Source organism: Amphiprion ocellaris, chromosome 13 (assembly GCF_022539595.1).
Source record: "Amphiprion ocellaris isolate individual 3 ecotype Okinawa chromosome 13, ASM2253959v1, whole genome shotgun sequence".
NCBI classification, from domain to species: domain Eukaryota; kingdom Metazoa; phylum Chordata; class Actinopteri; family Pomacentridae; genus Amphiprion; species Amphiprion ocellaris.
This window is the reverse complement of record NC_072778.1, coordinates 36,015,901-36,038,783: the sequence shown is the minus strand read 5'-3', so window position 1 is coordinate 36,038,783 and position 22,883 is coordinate 36,015,901. Positions and strand designations below refer to the sequence as shown.

At 41.0% G+C, this 22,883-nt stretch overlaps 1 protein-coding gene across 3 annotated transcripts in view; it reads right to left on the bottom strand.

The window, feature by feature from the left end:
* nlgn3a (neuroligin 3a) overlaps positions 1–22,883 on the bottom strand; it is a 126,978-nt gene that overhangs the window by 96,611 nt on the left and 7,484 nt on the right. For 2 of the 3 annotated variants that reach the window (XM_055016743.1, XM_023269546.3), the window contains exon 2: positions 4,420–5,115. In XM_055016743.1, coding sequence (XP_054872718.1) covers positions 4,420–4,891 — 472 coding nt within the window. In that variant the 5' untranslated portion in view covers positions 4,892–5,115. Of the gene's footprint in view, positions 1–3,298; positions 3,359–4,419; positions 5,116–22,883 lie in introns of all 3 variants that reach the window. The other variant, XM_023269547.3, reaches the window with a different exon arrangement.

The following is a 22,883-nucleotide window of genomic DNA, read 5'->3' as shown; positions in this document are numbered from 1 at the left end:
GTCCAAATCAAGCCAAAACGTACAACAGATTTCGCTGCACTTATCTGAAATAGACTCATGATGAGGGATGAATTTAGGCGTCAGGAAGGTTGATCTCAGAGTGTCTCTCAGAAGCAGTGTTATTCAGAGAGTGTGAAGGGCTCTAAGGACAGCTTTTACAAGCAGGTTACAAGCAGAGGAAGAGACACGCTGTAAAACCCTGTAGAATATAATGTGCATATTATATAAACAGACAGCATGCAGCACTGTGGGTGCACATTACCACCAGAGCTCTGTCTCACCGAGGATTTCATCAACAGGATGTGTAATTTTACGGAACTTTTTTTAAGGTTTGTCAATCAATTTAAAAATGTAGAGCTCTGTTTAAGATAAAGACTGACCTCATCAGGGTTTGTCCTCACAAAATTGACCCATCTAAAACCAATCTAGCACTCTGAGGCTGAATAGTGCTTAGCTGTGTGCCCGCACATCATTACCCCTCTCTTCACTCCATTCACTGTGACTCAGAGCAGAGAAAATGACTGAGTGATATAACCAAGGCCCCAGCGTCTCCAGCTCCGTCACCGCTCGCTGCTGTGTACGTGCTATAAGGAGACTTCAGAGAGAGAGGGAGCAGCAGGCAACGGTGCTGATGTTGCACATTAGATCACCTCCACATGACCTCAACCGCTACCTGCTCGGACATCTTGGATATGCGGTGCCGTGCGAGTCCAGCCAGAGAAGGGACAGTCTCTCTCTGAATTACATTTCCGGCAGTGTAAACATTTGTGAACAAAGACAGATGCTCTGCTGAATTTGCTCAGTCAAAATTAGCTGCACAACCCTTGCTTTGAATAACAAACCAACCATACTGGTGCTGAAAAAATGGACATCTACTACGATTTTATACTGAATCTTCTGTTATTTGTCTTAAAAATGAGTCCGTCTTTGATCTTTTGTCAGGGCACTACTGAGTGGTTTAAGGGTTTTCCATCTGCTTAATGGAGGAAAATGAGCCACATCTTTGAAATCAGCGCATCAAATGGTTTGCATGCACGATGCCCTACAGGATGCTAACAGCAACAAATCTACAGAATAGATTTCCTCAAATGTCAGATGAGAATTAATCATTTTAAAGCCAATTCTATGTATTCTTACTGTGTTCCTAGGCATACACAAGATTGCATAAGCTACTATATCGACAGATTGTAAAAAACAATCTTACTAAGATAACATAAGATGCATTGTATTGGGTTCAGAGACAACGTGTTTCTCACTTGATCAGCGTCACTACTGCAGTGAAGGTGCTTCATGCTAGGTAAGAGGGCCATTTACTCTGCTCCTGCCACAACTGCATACTGTTGCTTGGCAACAATCACAGAACCTTTTCATCAAGAAGCAAATACCATATTTTTTTCTGAAAAATCAATCATTGTTACAGAATTTAAAATTGGGAGTGGAGATGTTATTAGCACTGAATATGCACAGTGTGTATGACTCTACTACATTATACAGGTCTGTATTTAAAGCTCTGCAAACACACAACCTTCTCTGGGTGCGCGCACACAGACAGACATAAGGTATATGTGGATAAATATATGCGTATAAAGCAGATTTAACCAGTGACGCTAAATGACAACAATTTAAATTGTTAATCTTTAATGAGGGAACTGATGCAGTGTTCACCCTGAATTTGTCAAACAAGACTTTAACCTCCTTGTTCAAAACATTGAACCAAAACCAAAGTATGCGTCAAAGGTTGCTTTCTACATTGCCTAAGACGGATAAATTATGCTTCATTTGCACAGCTAATTCAACATAAGCCAAGATTAGTAGAGGCAGTTAAAAAAAAAGGTGTAACTCATAAAAACAAGTTCCCATTGAGAGCGAAAATTACAAATTTTGTATTTATAGCAACAGGGAAACTACACACCTCTGTGCACAATAACATGTGAAGAAAACCAACATATGAACCTTATGATAAACCATTTTCTCATTACCAAACACGAGGAAGATAATTGAAAAATTCCAACAGGAAGGGGAATATTAAATAGATATTTCTGTGTATATTCCACAACTGGGACTAATTCAGAAGCAGAAGTGCCTGAAGGGCCAGTCTGTGTCTAACAAAATTGGTTTACCAAAGCAGAATGTATGAGCACACAGAGTGAGGCCAATGGCTGCCTCCATGGAAATCAACAGCAGAGGTCTCTCAACTGAAACTGAATCTTCACTGCAAAACACTCAGGATCACAGTCTTTAGGCTACTCAGAGGAGCCTAAAGCGCCTTCAGGCAAATGTAGAAAATTAGCCCTCTTTTGTTACCAGCAGTGATACTTTAGCTGTTGCTAATGAAATTGAACTGTACTTCTCCATGGCTGTGTGTGAGCATTTGCCACATGGATAGATGAAAGCTGTCACACCAATAAAATACCCCACCACCCCCTATTTGAACAATCCTGAATAATAAATTTAAGAGAGAAGTGGGCCTCCACTTTTTAGTGTAAATTAAATCAATGGCTGAGGCTCTGGCGCTTTCAGGTGTCGTGCTTGACAAATATTTCAATAAACTGGTGTCTTAAGTGCTGTCAAAGCAGTTTGAAACATGACTAAAGTTCTTTGCATAAAGACGAATTTTATGTTTGAGTATTGAGAGGATTGTTCAAAATAGCACTCATGCTTCTGATTTAATCAACAGTTGTATTTCACTAAATATTACATATTAAATAGGGAAAAAAAAACATACAATATCGTAAAAAAAAGAACAAATAAAACACATTTTAAAATAACACATCACAATCTATTGTTTGACAAAGTTCCATTATTTATTTAGGGATTGGCAATTTCACTCCTTGACTCACACTCTCACAGTAAAACAATTTCACAGCATGCACACACACACGTACACACACACACACACACATACACACACACGTACACACGTACACACACACACACACACACATACACACACACGTACACACACATACACACACGTACACACACACACACGTACACACACACACACACACACACACACACACACACACACACACACACACGTACACACACAAATGCATCACAGCACAACCGCTCACTCATCTCTCACACTCACGACAAGGTTGATCTGAGTCACAAATCCCACGTTCATCTCAATTAGCACTTTGATTTGGGAGTTGATAGTTGGTGATATTGCCGGCTTTGGAAGGATGCACCCATCACTCTCCTCTCTCTTTCACTCTTTCAATTCCTCCCTTTCGTTCCGGTGTTGGTTTTTTTGTTTGCTTGGTTTTTTTTTTTTCATTTTTTGGTTACATACCTCCTTTTCTACACATTTTCTTGTTGGGTTTCCTGGCACATTCCTTGGATATTCTTTTGACTGTAAAATGAATGGAAAAACTACAAAATAACAGCGAGCTCTGGAAAAAGATCGCATGTGACATGCAACAACTCAGACTGAGTCAGACCCCATCTTCTCCCGCTTTCCCTCCTCCTCACCCTCCTCCCACCCTCCCTGTCTTCATCAACAACAAGTACAACAGAGGACCTGCTGAAAAAGTAACTGGGGTGTTGCTGCAGAAATATTCCAAAATGGTGGAATGAATTTGCTGCACCTTGGGACACAAGAAGCCCATATTCACATGCACTTCTATTTAAGACCCATTACAGCCGTACAGAAGGTAGAGAGGCTAGATTTCTTGCAAAACTTTGGAGTTCACATTCTGATCTGATAAGTGTTATTTGGCATTGCCCATTTGGTTCTCAGAGGACTTATTTCCAGCCTGTTTTCCTGTGCGGGTCTCCTTCAAGTGGTGTATAATAGAGGCCTTTAAAAGCATTTAGAAATCAAAAACTTTTAGGACTGCCAGTCGTTGCAGAGCCCAATCTATGTTTGCCTTTTGCACAAAACTGGTTCCTGCATTTGAAAGACAAACTGGCAAAAAGAAGGAGAGTAAAGGGTCTTATATAGGTCAGGCTGATGCCACAGGCCTCTCATGTACCAGACAGAATATTTCACCAACCCTACAGAAGATCATTAACTTATGAAGCAGGCTACTTAATGCTAATATCCCCAGAACAGTCAAGACAGTGAGGGTAAAAAGGTGCACCAAGTATTTCCAATCTGTTTCTTGCATGATTAGATTTGTTTTTCTTTTTTAATTATTATTATTAAGTCATATTTAGAAGTCATTTTGTCATCAAAAGAGGAACCTCTAACAGTGGCATGGAAGGGGAGAGTTGATGAAAAGACTACATGAAAGATCTAGTCAAGATGGGAGGTTGAGATGATGGACACGGACACAGCATGCGCCAGACAACAGGTCATGCTCTGCGCAAAAACTCAAAAGTGGCACAAAAGTTTAAAGAGAAGACAGAAGGAAGTGGGAAGCAGAGACAGGAGAGGAGGAGAGTTTGGGCTTTGTCCTGCGACACACTCACCATCCTCTGTTGGAACATAGATGTTTAGGTAAAGACAATCCTCGTGTTGATCCTGTATGTACGTCGTAACTATATCCAGATTGAAGGTGAACCATATTGGCATCATGATCTCTGGCACAGCATTGTGAATATTTTGGGGGCAGACGGGAGCAAAGTGGGTGGCGTTCTTGATCCCCGACCAGGAAGAAGGAGGCTCTGGGGGCATGAAGCGTTTTTCTCCCACGGGGGAGGCAGCGTATGGTACCCCCAGATACTGGTCAACTGGCCCCAGGATCTCGCTAGGCAGGGGCACCCTCACCCCTCGGAGTTTCCCATACTGCGTGTTCACAGTGGGGTGGTAGTTCTGGCCTCTCACAGCCACAAAGCACCAGCAAAAACTTAATACCCACAAGGACACGCTGAAATTGGTGCAATTGTGGGCACCGTGCCAGTTCTGCGAGGGGAAACGATTTCTCCTTGGAGAAAACCACATGGTCCTTGTGAGCGACTACGAGTGCAGGTGACCAACATACAAGCCGGGGTACTCCCCTCAGCAAACACACAGGCTTCCCACTCAGCCCTGTAGTCCAGCCACCTGAGGGACAGTCATCAGCTGTGATATTGGAGCCCACCAGCGTACAGACGATGAGAGAATGTTGTTTCTCAGTTCCTCTTATTCACTGTCCTCTCTCCGTTCGTCAGATCTTCTAGCCGGTGCTGCAAAAGAAGAGGACAGGAAAATTAATGACAGTTCCCTGACAACCCAGCAGTTTGTTCCCATTTTCAGTCAGTCATTTTTATTGACTTGTGGAGTCCTTTTCTGTCATGACATAAAGCGGCTCACATAAACATGACAGAGCTCTTAGTGCTATCATTAATCCATATAATCAAGAACCTGCCTTCGATTTGGATATTGCAATTAACTATTGGGCAACCTGTCAAGATGCGACTAATAACGTTAATAGGACAATTGAAATGTGAAAGCCATCAATTGTCGGTAGGTAATTACTTTCCAGCTTTGAGGCTGACATTTACGTTTACAGTTAAGGAATAGCAATATTTACAGCAAAAGCAGAGCCAAAACCCAGCAGCAGGAGTCACACACAAGAACATAATAACACGATAAAAATTTAATGTCCTTCTTAATGCCGTGCAGCATTTTCCTACATCTCCCTTTGGTGTAGATGTGAACAAGGTAGAAATTAAATTTCATCCTCGTCATTTGCTCTTACAAGAGATCACATTTTGGGATGAACAGAAACAGGGGCAGAGCAGGATGCAGCTACAGGCGGCACAGGTGCCTCCAGTGACAGCGCTGTAAATGCTAATCAACAGTCCCAGGGTGAACCAGTGGTGCCAGTGACAACACCTTCCCACACTGCCTGATCAATTTTCAATTTCTGTGGCTTCTGGTCCCCCTCAGCGTTGTATGCCTACTGCAGAGTTCACTCTAATAACAATAGAGAAGAAAAGCCAGCATTTAGAGGAGGATACTGCATTCCAAAATGACTGTGTAAATGATTTATAATGTATCAGAAGTCGTTTGAGGGCCCCCAACCACTGAGAGAAAGCAATCCTGACGTTCCTGGAGGTGCTGTTATTGCTAGGCAGCTATTCCCATCTGCTGCAGCCGTGGATGAGCAGATAGCCTGCCGGTGGAGTCTACATGCTTAGTGGTACATGCAATTTCTCACTGCAAATCAAAAGCATATATACTTACATGCATACATTTTGTAAATACCACAAAGGAGCCCACCTTCACTGATGCTTGTGTAAATGGAAACGTGTGTTGGACAATTCTGCTCAGTGATTCCTGCGCGTCGAGCACCCGCTAAGTAATAATACACGAAAAGCAACCCACATCCAATCTGAGGACTAAAAGGCATGCATTGCTGGGGGGCCAAGGACTGGCAAAGGCTTCAAAATGCTAGGAAAGTCATACTGACAAAGTCCCTTCCCTGCTCAGTAGGGTTTCTGTAGCATCCTCCCTCCATATCCCTTGTTGAATGGTAGTATGATGTATATGAATGGTATTGTTAAAAGCCTTTCATTTCAACTTCAACAAAACATACACAAATAGTACACTACACTGGACCACTCAACAGCATTCACAGCCTCAGATAATGTGAAACACTTGAACCTAAATTTAAAAGACAGCTCAACAAGAATAGACTTACAAAACACAATACAATATCCTTGCACTAGACACCACCATCATCAGTGTTATTGTGTCTTATTTTCTTCAAACTGTTTTGAAGAGGGTTATAGAGGTTCTAGTTTGTTGTGCTGTTGAATTTTATTCTTCCTCAATGACCCAGATATGTGGCAGGGTATAACAACTGAATCTGTATCATTACAAAAGTGAATGTGGAGAGCTGCATTTTCAATGTGAATCAAATAACAATTTCAGAGCAACTGAATTAAATTTCAAAATATTACATTCCGATTCATGCTTATTCAGTTTATTTAGAATTCAGTTTCAGTCCAATAATTTAAAATTATGAGATTCAGTTTTAAATCGTATCACAATTATTCAAGGTTGAGAATTTCAAATTACAACTTTGAGATTAAAATCAGGTTTTTTTATTACAGATATTCAAGGTTGAGCAAAGTTGATTCAAATACAACTGAGCCCTACTCAGTTTGTAGTGGCACATATTTCTGCCCATACAGGTGTTTTTAACAAATTGTGCATCTTATTTAGATTCACCTCATTTACATCTATAAATGTTGCCCATCCCTTCTACTGCACATCAGAATCTAATCGTTGGAAACCGTTTGAATTATTATGCAACACAATTCAACTAAAACAGGTTGTAAAAGAGTTTACCCACTTTTATAAAGGTGGGATATGTTGTAGTAAAACTATGTGTAAAAGTACCAATAACTTTTAATTGAAGACTCATAATGACCAGGCCGACATGCCGCGTTGTTTTTCAACTCAGTCACATTTGTGATCCATTAAGAGGCCTGCAGATAAAGAGTTCCACATATTGATTAACTGAACAGACAAAGATGTGTGTCAAAAGGAGGTTTTCAAAAGGGCACCCTATAATTCCCCAAAGGTACACAGATACACGGCTTTCCATTTCAATTTTAACTGAGGCTGTTTCTGTTAGGTCGGCACACACACAGCAGCAGAATAAGTGTGATAACACTAATTCCGCTCAAGATAAAATACATTGGGTCAAACTTTTTAATCAGGACATAGCAAGGACATAGGACAGTGTGATGGAGTGTGTGTGTTTAGAGGACACACGGCGCAGAGGACTTCATCAGTCTCTTCTCCAGCAGCATCTCAGAGGTCCTCTCTGCTTTGATCTCTCTACCTGCTGAAGCACTGCCAAGGGAGGAACAGAGAGAGAAGGAGGGAGAGAGATTGCATGAGTTCTCCCTCATCATCCCAGAAATATTGATCGTCTCATCACCGTGGCCTTGCAGCCCATAATAAATACAACTGAGGTGATGGAGGTGGAGGAGGCAGTGGAGGAGGAGGAGAGGGGTGCTGTGCTGACTCTAAGTCAGGTTATTAGCCCTTAATGCAAGATGGCAATCCACCAAGTACATGCCATTTAACACCCTCCTCCCCAATTCTCCAGTCCCTGATTAATGGGACATGTAAAATTCTGCCAGTCCAATCCCTATTCATCATTATTCAAAATGACTTCATCAGTACAACACATGAGCTGTCCCCTTACAGATCCCTTATGTAGAAGAAAACACGTAGACTTAATTCCTCTTTAGTTTGTCCACAGCCGTGCACACTTACTGTAGAAGACCCTTTGTTCTTCTACAGCAGAGAGATCTCTGCATCGCAATAAAAGTCTGAGCACAGAGCCAAATGTACTCCTACGCCCCGACATCCCTTAGAGAGAGGCTGAATGGACTCTGATAAAAAAGGAACCAATAAGAGTTCTGAGTAGATGGAGCATCGGACTCTCCACACACTGTTATTATAGTAACTAGTCTGCAACAAAGGCATTCACAAAGCTGCATTAGTCCTGTGGACCATCTAACTTCGAATGAAGTGAGTCGTCCTGACCTGAGAGAGAGTAATCACTGATTACAAATGCATCTGTTTCTATTATATTGTAACTGAGGCAGAATGTACTATTATAGAAAAGACAAGAGACAGGCACCATGACAGAAATCAGAAGACAAAAACAGATGTACCCTGGCAGTCGCCTCAGCTGAACTCATTAAAACGTGAGAGGCGATGGCAAAAACTTAATTTCAAGTCTTCACCTTGCATTTGGGCTCCAGTAAGACACCAATCTACAGCAGTGCAAAGGCTCCATTTTGAGACAAGTCACACTTATGATAGAAATGCTCTCTGGCCTCTTTGAGTCAGTAATTTATTTGTAAATTGCTTGCTTACACATGCTTGTTTCAGAAACCCAAACATGGGTTTTAATATGGAAAAATCAATAATGGACACACACATACTGCACTTCTCGGCTCACAGGCGCTCTTCATATAAGCTCCTGAGCTTGATGAACAACAGCATGCCATATTAAATCAGGGAGATTGGCATGTTTCAGAAACAACATTTGCAAAATGTCAAAACCAAACTGCAGCTTCATAGAGCTCCTGCTGGGAACCAGTGCCACTGTAACAGCGAGGAATGAGGGCCCACTCTCCCTATTCCTTTGCTTTATTCCGTCAGACACACAGCCTGTGCAGTCATTATTACTTAGGAGATTTGGCATTAAATCAAGGACAAAGACGCCGCACATTCTGACTACTAATCACCACAGTGATGCTGACATATTTTTAAAGAAGCAAAAGGGAGATGGTGAGGAATGACGACGCTGCTGCTGTTGCCGCCTGCTAAGCTGAGAGTCTCCTCCCCTTCCTCCTGGCTGCTGGATAAAGGGCTTCCATGGGTATCATTACCAGCCAAACGGCCAAGGAAACACAGGGAGAGGTGAGCTTGGCAGGCCAAATAAAGACAGATTTCAGGTGAGCACATGTTCAGATGAATTGTGTGGCTGCACAGCAAATAAATAATGGCTATTCTGTTAACTGCTGACGGTGCTTGAAACAACTGTTTGCTCTTTGTGCCTAAAATGATAGGGACAGATTTGTTCTAGAAGTCCTAAAACTGTAAGTCGAAGCAGTGGACCCATTCTATCTATATTGCCTCTCTTTCTCTTCAATGTGTGTGCATGCCTGAGCGTCAGATGTAGTTAAGGAAGCAATATGATATGAGAAACAATATGTGGGTGCACAGGGATATTAATCAAAGCTAACTGACTCAATTAGATGGAAAAGGACTAAGGAGTTTACATTTTTTAAAAAAAATGATAAAGAAATTTCCCCAACAGTTCATCATCCTAACTCCTATTGATCCACTGCAGAGTCCCCCTAGACACTCCTACTGAAAAAACTCAAAGTAGCTAATCACTCAAGCAGCCCACAGGGATTCTTTGAGCAACCGCAGGGGCAAGTATTGGGTCCGTCTCTAATCTAGCCGTATGTAAACACATTAAGGCTTACACATGGCATACTCATTATCCAAGCTCCCACAGATGCCATTTGCAGGATGGGATCTGTTCTCCTGACGAAGTGCTCTGAAATTTCTATCACCTCGCCAACACAGCTTCAAAGTGCTGCTAACCAAAGAGCAGAAGACGAGGAAGCCTGCTGCCAAGTTTTAAAATTTTATTAAATCACTGAACAGAATCAAGGAACAAAGGATTATGTGATTGGGGTTATATTTTGAATTTTGGAGAACTGCAAGATTAAGGATGTCAATTTAAGTCTCTTGGTTGGGCCAACACTTTAGTACAGTTTGAAATTTCTCAACATCTATTGGATGGCATGGCATTAAATAGCAATTGGCATGAATTTTTATACAGCTAATATTGAATCTTAATGATTTTGTGATCCCAAGACTTCTTCTGTAGTATCACAATTAGGATCTTATTTTTTCATGAAATCTCTTGGCAACTATTGAATAGATGGTCTTTAAATTTGGTTTTCAATGGTGCCCAGAGAAAAAGAAATTAATGGCTGCAGCACCGGAGCTCGACTGATGCCAACTCATCATGCTGTATATTAGAGGTATACTGAAAAAGGAAAATAATGAGGCATTGTTTCTTAATGTTCAAGTAATGTACAATATTTCATGAAGTAGTTAACAACCTACTGTAAAGATCTTGCTTAACTCTGCACCACCATCCGCTTATCTGCGATTCACACCCTGCTGCATGTGCTGCAGACAATGCTGAGAGTATTGTAAACACTGAAGGTGGCTGATAGCTGACTGTATCTTAATACACATTACACACCGATCAGCCAGAACATTAAAAACGCTGACAGGCAAAGTGAATAACATCGAACGCATTGGTACTATGTGGTGTTTTGCTGGAAAACCTTGGATTTTGGTGTCCGTGTTGATGAGACTTAGACACCCAAATAAACATTGTCCCAGAACAAACACACTCCCTCATGCAAACAGCAATCCTAAATGTCACTGGCCTACCCCTGCAGGCAAATGCACCCAACCACATCGCAAAAACATCAAACAATCAGGAACATGTCGAGGAACACGACAATCGCCCAAGATGTTGATCTGACCTCCAAACTACCTTGACTCCATTTTGATCACGCATCAACAGGATGCAGTGGAACAAGTTTGATTCACAAAAAGGTCCCACTACACAACCCAGAGAACCCAAAGGATCCACTGCCAACGTCCTGGTCCAGACCTCATAGGAAACCCTGAGAGGTCCTTTCGTTTCTGCTCAATGGTTCAGAGCATTTTTGACTACATACTGGTTACCTATGCAGTATTAGGCAGGTGCTCATAATGTCATGCTTGATCGGTGTATAAAGAAAGCAAATAAAAGTCGAAGACGCATGGACGGCAACCAGGGCAAAACCACTGCACCACGTTTTAACCGTTTAAGGTTCCAAACGGCTGGCCAGGGATGAGCATTACAGGATTGTACATATTTTTTGGCTTCAACTTAACTGCAAGCATCTTTTTCTGTATTATATTCTTTAAAAAAAAAAGTTCCCATGTTACCGCATATCTGTCAACAATTTAATGGCACTAGTATATCTGTGATAGTCCAATATAGGCCAAGCAATGCTGGTCAGGCTCTCCACTTTGATTTATGACTAAATACTATCAAAGTAATGGCATCAGCTGTAAGTTCAGTTTAGTACTTATTAACAAACATTATTATGCTAACAAGCTAAGTTAAGCTCCTGATCATGGAGAACATTACACCTGCTCAGCAATAGCAGGGTAACGCTGTCACTGAACCGTAGCATGCTGCCTTTAGTATTTAGCTTAAGGCACTAGTCTCCTTAAGTGTAGCCTCACAGAACTAGCACCGTTGTGAACTCAAAAATATTTCTCACGAGAAACCCAAGAAAAAAACGAGTAAAAGGAAAACAGACCTGCTTTTCCTGGGCTTCTGCATGTTTTACATTCAGCATCATCTCCACTAAAACCAGGAATTTCATCAGGTGTATTATTGCACAAGTGTCAGCGATCATCTGAACCAGATATTCCATGTATGCATTACTAATATATAGACTTTTTCTGAGTTTTGTGTTTTCCAGTTGTTGGTCAAATCATTCTACATCTGTGAAGTGGAAACTCATTTGATTGGACTTGGTGAGCACATGTGAAACATGATTGAATTCCTTAAGAGGATACACTCGAGCATACAGAGGAGAATTCAGCAGATATTTCAAGCAGCTCCTCTCATCTCCTCCACTGTGAGGACAGCACGTATAACATGGCAGCACAAACATCAATTTCTGGCTTACAGTGGAAAGGAGGATGGATTTTTAGCCTTCTGGGATTCTTCCCCTAATAAAATTCAGGCAAGTGCAAGGAACCTGAACAGCACCGGCATGGAACTACGTATATAAAGCAAATCAAAGTTTATGACAATCATTTCAAACGTGAACTGCTGTGTATTACTTCTACTGCTTGGTCTAAATGCTGCTTGTCATGGAGCTCCCCATCAGTTACTACCTGTGAAGAAAACACACCCACATTTGCATTGATGTATTATAGTTATAGAGATTAATGAGGGCATCAGTTGGGATAAATGGGTTATTTCCAATTAAAACCCTGTATTGAATACTTAAAGTATGTCACTTTAAATAATGTATCTAACAATAAGCAGGGCATTCAACATTGATTTAAGTGGATCAGCAGGAGGCTCAGTGGACGAGAGTGAGGAAACATTTATCTTAAAGTAGCTATTAACATTTAAAAAACATATAGAGTTTAACTGAGGTTTGGCTGTGAGTTAATTGAGGTCTGGCTGATAATTACAACAGGGAGTTGATCTCTCACAATCAGGGTTCCAAGTTCATTGGCACTACATTATAAAATCTTAGATGGATCAGCTCCTATGGCGATTATTGACTCTTCCACTCTGGATTAAAGCAACCATGCAGTTGCTGGCCTGAAACAAAAACATTTGCAGAGCCAGTACGAAATAAAGGTATACACTGATAGAAGCTCCAGTGGATGAGTAGTGTTTTCAACAGAACAGTTCCACTGGGCAAAGATGAGAAATGGTTCTTAGGATGGGGCTATTTTTGATAAATAGTAGGTGATACACATCTAAAATTGGGATTATGTTGGTAATTTACAAAAAAATGTCTACAATTTGGTGGACATTTCCTCTTATAAATAGAATATAACAAATTCTTGAAGAAATCCCAGCCACCCACCTCCTCCCATTAAAGAAACTAAAACACAAACAGAATCCTTGTAAACCATATAAAGCCAGGCCTTTGAAGAGCTGATCATCCTGAGGAAAACACTAAGCTGTGCACCATTTTAAAAAGCAGTGTAGCTCTGCTCTGAGTGCATGTAATTCACCACTTTCACCCAGTGCATTTTGAATTATGTTTTCTGCAGACAGAGATTAAAAATTCCGATCAACTTGTCCAGAAGAATGTGAAATTAATTTCATTTTTTACAATAAAACGAAAGCTGTTGGGGCTCCACTGTGAAATGTAATAGCTTTGTGCATGCGGGTGTGCACTTGCACAACATATACTGTAAGTATGCTGAGAAAATGAATCTTTCCACAGCCTAATAAGCTAAATAAGAGCTTTAATTTAAGGTAAGTAGGCTGCAGTTCTCAGGGAAAACTGAAAGATCAGCTATATCAGTCAGTGTGAAAGGGCTTACAGAATCATACATAGACAAAGCAGAGACATGACCCAGATGCTGCTTGTACAATTAATGAGCTAATAATGCATTAGGTGCCTTAGCGTTTGCAGCAGTAATGTGCACATGGAGAGATAGTCCACATTCAGGTAGAATATGATGTTAGACTCTGGACTTACAGTAAGAATTCAAATTAATAATTAGTTCTGATGTGGAGTTTCACAGTGTGTCTCTTCTGTAACAAAACTCCACAGCACCACATACAGCTGAGCCAAAGCTTCACCTTTTCCCTTGAGACGTGTGCTTAAATGTAAGATGCTCTTTTAAAACAGTCCTAAATCAAACAGCTGAGAGCTCTTAATTGTGACTGATGATCAATTAAGCCAAGATGAATTTTGAGAAAATAACCTGTTAATGAACGCAGCAACGTACAACACATTATTCTGATGTTTCCTTTCAAAGACCACGACTACTTGGCTTCCTTGCAGAGTATTTGCAAATGCCAAAAGCACAGTGGTAGAATGATGTTATTGACATGCTAATGCCTGGTAGTTGCAGAGAAGTGAGAGGAGCCAAAGTGTATTGTTGTGTGACAAGCAGGATTTCTGAATACAAAGTGGAGAGCTGAGATGTACACGAGTGTGCTTGAAACAGCAAAACCCACCGCATCTACTTTATATATATAAAACAGGCATAATGGAACCATGGACATGATGGTGTGGTTCCTATTTACAGAGGGAGCACAGGGTTACCGTAGCCTAATGACAGCAGATTAAATGAGGTCTGTCCACTGTACATGATGCCAGGAGTTTTATGGGAGCGTAATTAAGTTTCGAAACAACCTGACAGTGATGTGCTTTTAACTAAAGGTCAACAGTAAACAGCAATGTGAGCCACACTTGATTACTATGTATATCACAACATCAAAAAAGATGCAGCTGCACTAATGAGGGGGTGACCTTCATCTTCAGTGTAAACAAAGACCAAGCAAACGCACACTGCACCGCATGGCCTCTATCAGCCATTAATAAGAGGTGTTTAAGCAATTAATGCTACTTTAATATTCAGAGGGGCTATTCAACATATAATCTTTGACATTTCTGAGAAAGCCTGCTTTGCTGGGGACTGAATTGATCAAAAGATGAAAAAAGGTGCATTGTACTTCGCATTAAGTGAGCCAGAATGTCAATGAATGTAAATTAAAACCTAGAAATATCAGAAAATATTCCTGACTGCCTTCGCTTCAGTCCAACAATAATAATCTACATTCGGAAATGTAAATATGGTTTGAGCATTTAAATCTTAATTCATCACATTACAGGCTCATTCAAAGCTTCAGCCAGGTGGATTTAGAGAAGATGTAGAGGGATTAGCGAGGTGATATCAATCACCACAGTTGAACCATCCCCTTATCCAGCACCATCGCACTCCCTGGCTGCTTTCCCCATTGATCCCACACAGGCTATAGGGCTGCAGCTGGAGCTACATTAAGGGTTGTATCCTCCCTTCAGGGAGACCACAAAGATGTGGAAAATATCTCTTATTTTTAATTCAAGGATAGAGTCAGGTTTGGCCCCAATTCTTAGAATTTCTAATCCAAAATTCAACCATGATATCATTGCAGAGTTACATGATAAACAGGCTGGATAGGTAAAAGAGATGTGCTGGAAGGAGAGAAAGCAGTTTTTTGTTCCCACCAGTGTCTCTCCCAGTTGTGTATTTAGAAAAGCAGCTGTCTCACTCTGCTCATTGCATGCTCCCATTGATATTCCAGATATTATTAGCCCGTCCGGAGAATCCAGATGACGATGAGCTCCGAGGGACACTTTAAATGACAGTGCTCTTTCTTGAAGTGGGTAGAGTAAACACCAGAGGCAGCCATCGCTGTCTTGTTACTGGCACTCATCTGCATTCACTAAAAAATACAAGTGTATCTGAGGAAGCAAGGCTGGTCAGGCCGAATGTTACTTTTCAAATCCAGAGTGGGGTGGGGTGGGGTTGGTGGTGTTTGTGAGGCAGAGACATGCCTCAATATCACACATGGAGGAGGGAACACTGTCCGCTGACAACAGTCCTTTCGACTTGCCCGGGCAGATGTGTTTACTCTCTATTCACTATTTCTAATCCTGTCTGAAAGCCTATCTTGAATGTCAGGCTTCTTCCTAAATTGGCTCGTGTTCTTAGTGATTGATTAAAGTACTGTAACCTGGCTTTATCAGACCACCCTGAACTCTGTATTTCTGCCAAATCTATTAGGTAATGCATCCTTTGTTATTGTACTGGTTGGTCCACCCCTTCTCCCACCCTCCTACTCCCTCCGTCTTTGGAAAATGCACAGATCCATTTACTGTGATACAGAATAGTCAGTGGTACCTGGCTCTATGATAACACAGCAGCCCTCGGATCAAACAGGAGAGCTGCCTTAAGTTCACAACAGTTTGTGAAAAATGTGGCACCCGAATTCTATATAGCATTATTCAGTGAAATTGGCTTAAATTTATCACCAGAGTCCAAAACACTGTGCACAGGGACGTACTTAAAACACAATTTCATAATCTCCATTCCTACTTTCCTAGCTTGTGACTGATGCCATGGCGGTACCAGAAACACATCTATGTCCCCTGACATTGAGATAACAATATGGCCATAATTCATGCGTTCTAATGCTGTAATATCCCCATGCCATTGCACACAGAGAAGAGGAGAGGAGACGTTGCCCTGATATTACTGCTGACGCCTGAGTCCTAGACGTTGCACTTAGAGTGTCTCCTGGAGGACATTATTCAAACACACACAGGCACTACAAAGTCCATGAGACAAGAGTAGGCCACTACAGTACCGAACACATACGTCCTCAGACACTGCAGCTTACTGAGCGTACTCGAGGTTGTATAGCAAGGCATCAGAATGTCACCACTTTATGAAATTCATGACATTTCAACTGCATATTGTAGCTACTTGAGTAAACTGCAGCTCTGAATTTAATGGAATGAAAAGACACAGAACAGATATTCTGCATACGGAACTCTGGGTATGAATTAAAATCCCGTTTGTGTACTTTAAGCTGGGTAGAAGCACACATTAATGACTGCACGCTTAGAAGTAGGCCATGTCCAAACACTGCAGGCAAATTTGGCCTCGGGTTGTCTGCTCTTCCTCAAAAACTGCACACAACACACACGGCAAGCAGCAGCCACTGAGTCTTTCTTCCTATTCTGTGCCTACTTTGCACCAAAAAAGCCCAGAGCGGTGACAGCACATACTGTAGATACTGTATGGGCACACACACTCTGGATCGTGTCACTGTGATCATGCATTTGCACTTGCACACAATGCAACATTTCCAAATCTTTTTTTTCTCTCATAAAGCAATCTCTCTTATCTTATGCCTTTCCAGCCTTTTTATTAATGTTTGTTTTGTTTTTTTTTGTCAGAACATCTACAAACATCCCTCCTGTTCCATGTTTCATTAGCAACCTCAGGGGGGGAAAAAAAGGTTTTCCCTTAACATCTGGATGTTAGCTAGCTTGAGTGAAAAGTCATATCCGATCAGATCCCGCTACATCAAATGAGACTTGAGGGCACATTATTTATTCATTTCACTGCTGACATCCAAACCATGCCCTAAACGGTGACACTTTGAAAAACTATTCCTCTGTGCCTGAACTGCGCCAACATGAGTGCATGTAGCACAGGCTCACAGAGGGAAGAGGGTTTTATGTTTCTTTTACCACGCAGGAATGTAGAGGAGACAGAACAACGAGGCCATTGTTGTTCGCTCGCTGAAGAGCCTTGGAGCTTCTGTGAGGAGCAAACACAACAATGAAAGTGCCTCCACGCCTGATGTACAATATGCGACTACAAGGCCTTCCCCCTATTTTCATAGACACTAAAAGCAAAGCTCTTAGAGCTAAAATGGCACCTATTACCAATATTTACCCCTGTGGTTAGCAGAAAACCCAGACTAGCATAAATGCTGATTTGTGTAGGTGCATCTCAGTTTGTGTTTATGTGTGCGTGGGTGATTTGTATTGTCCTTTTCATGTTGTATGAGTTGGCAGTGGAAAAAACAGTGTGATAAAGTGAGAGGAAATTTTCATTTGGCAGGAATAAAATCTAGCTTCTATTCAAACCTTGCCTGCACAAAACTGAATTGCTTTAAGTCGTCAGGAACACAAGTATTTGTTATTACAAATGTTATGCTCTTTTTTTATCTCAGCGCTAGACTTATTTTTCGCCATTCAAACCATGAGTCAGTTCTTCTATCCTGTGAATAATTTAGAAAGTATCTGTATATGCGCTCATGGGAAAACCCCAAAGAGCTGCATGATGGCAAAATTGCCCCTCTACCTCCAGAGGTTTCCACCAGGAACTTGGTATGCAGACAAACTCCAGGATGGAAATCCATACTGATGGATACAAAGAAAAGGTTTTCAGTGCAAGAGGAGAGCCATGTCTTTGCTGGATTAAGCGCTTTACATCTAATGATGAGAAAAGGCTTGTTTTTATTTGTTTTTAAATGGGCATTTTTGCTCTTAATGGAATAGCGGTTGTGTTCTGTCTCCGGAGGGTGCAAATGCTCATCAAAGACCTGGCTTTGTCAAACAATCTATAAACACTTAATGCCACATAGCATGAGACACTTGTTAGACAAGTTCAGAGAAAGAGCAAAAATCAATGACAAACAATTCATCCCAATTTACAATGTGATTATAGCACATAATGTTTTCTATCATGCTCCTTTGGTTGTGTGATTCCAAACCATTAAGGGACGGTTCATGCTTTGGGAAGTTAGCTCCTCCAGCTCAGAATTCCTCGGTGGGATTCGGGCTCTTCCTATCAATATCTGAGGCAGCGGCTGCCAGAAGATTTGGTAGCTGTGGATGCCCGCGGCTGTAAATCTGGGCCAGGGGTTGTGTGGGATGCTCTGATAAATGGGTTGGGCTTTGTTTTATTGCAACGCTGGTTGTCTTAACTTTCTGTGTCTACCAGGGATTTAGAAAATTTGCTACTGTCCTTGGGCCTCTCTCTGCAACAGCAGCTCTGAGTCGAGTTTGAGTCAGCCCTGCTGCCCCAAGATTACATAAATATCCTCTATGAGCCATTCACCACTATATCCGTGCTCCACTGTTTTGGCCGCTTTTTATCTTTAGCAGTATTTTGTTTGTGCACGGGTAGGGGGTGCAAGATTCAGATTAAAAGGGAAACTGAGGGTCCTCATTTAACCCAATTTGACAAGTCTTTTCATTTTGGGCTGAAACAATTAAAGAGTATACACATCCTCAGAGAAGGCTATTCTGCTCTCACGTTCTCTTCTCTAGACCTCCGCTAATGGATTTGACTAGAAAGACCTTTACATGTGATGCAGCTGTTTGGCATTCGTGTGCAGCAAAGCATCAATATGAAGGAAAAGTGGGCCACAGAGACACAAAGCACAATTATCCCCGAGGAAATATGTCACATTTTCGACGTCCTTTGTGATAAGGTTTCCTCATTCGTGCGTCTTTCAAAAAAGCACAGTGAGAAACAAAGGCAAAGATACGGCTTATTAGGTCAGTTCTGGATTCCTTTTTTTTTTTTTTTTTTTTTTTTTGTTAAACGTACTGATTGTGGATCTGCTGGATAAATCACATGGGTATCATTAGAATCAACCCTGAGGAGCCTTTGGATACAATGTGAGAGTGTGTGTTCAGGCTGGCTCCTGACTTTCCTTTAGATATTTTTTCAACACCCAATCAAGTAAAATGAAGTGTAGCAGCTTGGCAGTCCTCCTGAAATACTTTGGATGCCTTTTTACACTGTAAAATACAGAAAACTTCTTCATTTAAATAATTCATCTCAGAAGTACACATAGGAGATAGCTTGGTCATACAAATCAAGGACAGGCTCGAAGAATGTAAATTCAATATCCTGTTTGGTAAATTGTTATTCTTCAGCAGCAGCAGCAAATAACTCCATTCGACATCCCATTAGTTAACAGATTACTGTGTGCCCACCACCAAAAAGCTTCAGCAATAAATGCTTATTGTCACTGTTTGCCTTGGAGTTGGGGCTTCTGTTGAATTTTAAATGCATGAAATTTGAATGAAGCAGGTTTGGATTCAAAGGGGGTGTGATTAAAGAGAATAAGATATGAGAATGCCAGCAAATTCTGAGGTGTCAGAAAACACTGAATCATTTAGCAATTGTCAACATGACATAGGGATCTGCCTTAATCAAAAAAAATAAATAAATAAAAATCTTCACATAAAACAAGGAGTGCAAAAAAACTCCAGGATACAATCCAGTGGCATCTGTATTCTGCTTGTTGTTTGTGTATTGGTGTAAAGAAAGAAAAAACAGACAGTAAAGCTGTAGTTGTCCACAGCATGAATGAAACAAAGTTGGCAGATTTTTTTGTTTTACTGTCTTTCTCCAGCCCAGAGCTCACTTGTCAAAAAGCTTATCTCGGCTTACCTTTCTCCACCCTAGCCATTTTCCTCTTGTTTCTTTTCAATCTCACCTCTTCCTTCTGTCCTTGCTCTTATCCTCTCTGATCCCCTCTCCATTCTTGCTACTCTCACAGAACCATTTCTATCCAACGGTATCATTTCACTCTTCAGCTTCAGGACTGAACTGCCCACCACTATTATGTCATTCAACACCTGTACTTAAACTGGGCTGAAATTTGCAGTGGGCCCAGGGCAAAAGAACTACAAGAGAAACTACAACTCTGGAGTCTCTCGTCCTAAATCTACCTTCCTGCTGTAATGACTCCAGGGTAAAACGCATGTTTGGCTTTTAAGGTTTTCATGAGACAAAAGCCCAGTGAAGCTGCATTTTTAGATGTCTCAAAAGTACTTTTACCTCGTGAAAATAAAGTATATTAATAGTGAAGGTTTGAAAAGCATCTCACATAGCTGCAGCATTCTACAAATAATATGCGATTATGGGCTTTTGCAACACATAATTTGGGACATTTTAGCAAAACCCTCAAATCTGTGCTACTTAACGGATCAGAAAAGCGCCTTGAGGATCCCTCTGGTCTTTTGCATTCACCCACGTCCCCAAACTCTCCCGAAAAAACAAAAAAAACTCCAAACTTTTTTCTAGATTAAAAACCTCAAACCCAAAAACTCAGCAAAATCTTGAACTCCTCCCTTCAACCTCACTTTTTCACTCAAACCCTTGTCACAGTGACCTAAAGCCACCAATTCATCAGAGCTGCCATCTTGGGAGAGTAAGTCACAGGGCTATTTCTGTAATGACCCAGATTTTCAGGTGAATCTGGAATCCGTGTCATTATAATGAGCTGCAGCAAATCAAAGAGAACATATTGGGTCAAACAAGCTATATTCATTTTTTCCCTCTTCTGATTTTCTTTAACATAACTTTTCTGTCACTGAATATTTCATATAATCAGTAAGCTAAATGTTCTATTATTTAATCTCAAAGAGCCATGGAAAGTGTGAATTTTGCCTTTAAAATGCAATGACTGCCAGAGAAAATTCCCTGCTTTAATTTCCTTTCTTGGTAATTTTGTCTGATTAATATCAAGTAAATTTCCTGGAGCCTGTTCTTACACAGAGCGATGGCATGATGATGGTATCATTGGAAGAAAGCTATAATTGTGGAGGATGGCTCCTTTTGGGAGGAATATGGGCACAGATGGGCACTGAGCTTGATGGAGGAATTTCTCTGTCCTCAAAGGCTATAGGGAGGCATTGCCAAGCTGGCAAGAGATATAAACAGACAACAGTCAGGAGCAGGTCTTCATGTAAGAACCAAAATAAACCAGTCCCAAAGTAGGTACTATCCTATTAAAGTCAAGGGTTTACAATGTCATTAAGGCACATTTAAAAAGCCTCCACAATGCAAAAAAACATCACACTATGTCATGGATCTAAGTAGACTTGATTGCTTACTGATTCATGCTTTATTTATTTGTTCTTATGGAGATTCCTGAAAACTACAACTAGACCAGGAAATGGTGGATACCCATCAAAAGGCAAACACAGTGACAGCAACTCACTCACACCTACAGGCAATTCAGACACCAGCCAACATGATTTAGATGTGGAAAGTGGGAAGAAATGTGAGCACATGTAAAGGAAAGCCACGTTTACAAACTGTAATGACATGTTGTCAGTATTGTTTTTGCCAATTTGGGTGTTTTAACAATATGAGGAGGCGCTTATATTCTAAAATTAGGCATTCATTACATGTGAGTTTTTAAGACACTTTCTGGTTCTTTTCTATTGTTGATGTTCTAAAAATGATTTAGACCAATAAGTAAACCCTAATAAGACAGATTTAGTATTTCTCCTGTTCCAGAAATATATCCCTGGTTTTGAAACCACATTTAAAAAAAAAAAAAAAAAAGTATATAACATATACAGACTGACAAATTAAAGGAAAACCCAGCCTAAAGTGTCTTCCTAAGGTGTTGGGCCACGACATGCAACCATAACAACTTCAATGCTCCTTAGCAAGCGCCTGCAAGTCTACTGGAGAGATGAATACCATTCTTTCAAAAGATATTAATCATTTGGTGTTTTGATGATGGAGGGAGAGATTGCTGTCTAACATTTTGGTCCAAAATCTCCCATAGATCTTCAGCTAGGTTGAGATCTGGTGACTGTAAAAGCCATAGCATAAGCTTCACGTCATTTTCATACTTATCATCCATTCAGTGACCCTTGTACCCTACAGATGGGGGCATTTTCATTATGGAAGTGACCACCGGCATCAGTGTAGAAGTGTTACATTACAGGATAAAGGTATTCATTCAGAACAACCTTGTATTGATCTGTAGTGAACCTTTTCTGGGAGACAACAAGTGGACCCAAACCATTGCAACAAAATGCCTCACTGAGCATAACAGAGCCACTGGATCTGTCATTGTAGGGATCAAGCATTCAGCCTGTGCCATTCTCTTGATGTACACCCACTTGTTGAGAATATAGTGAAGGATGACTCATCTGACCATATCTTTTTCATCTACATTTCTGTAGACCAGTGCCCATTGTTCTGGTTCACTGAACTTCCAAATGAGCATTTATCTTTGTAATGAGGGGTTTATCCACTCCAACCCAACTATAATATCCTTCTCTATGTAATTGTAGATGGACTGTTCTTGCTGGGAGTCTGATCATGTCCTGTACTGACATTCTGAGTCACTTGAGGACGATTTTCTCGGCTGTTTTTCTACACTAATGCACGAGCAGCACGGTCCTCAAATACGCCGCTGTCATATACTATCTCCAACCCTATTTAGTGATTTCTTTCACATAGATCTAAATGCAGATGTCACTTTGGTTTCTGTTCTTGTTGAAGAATTAGCCAGTGGAGC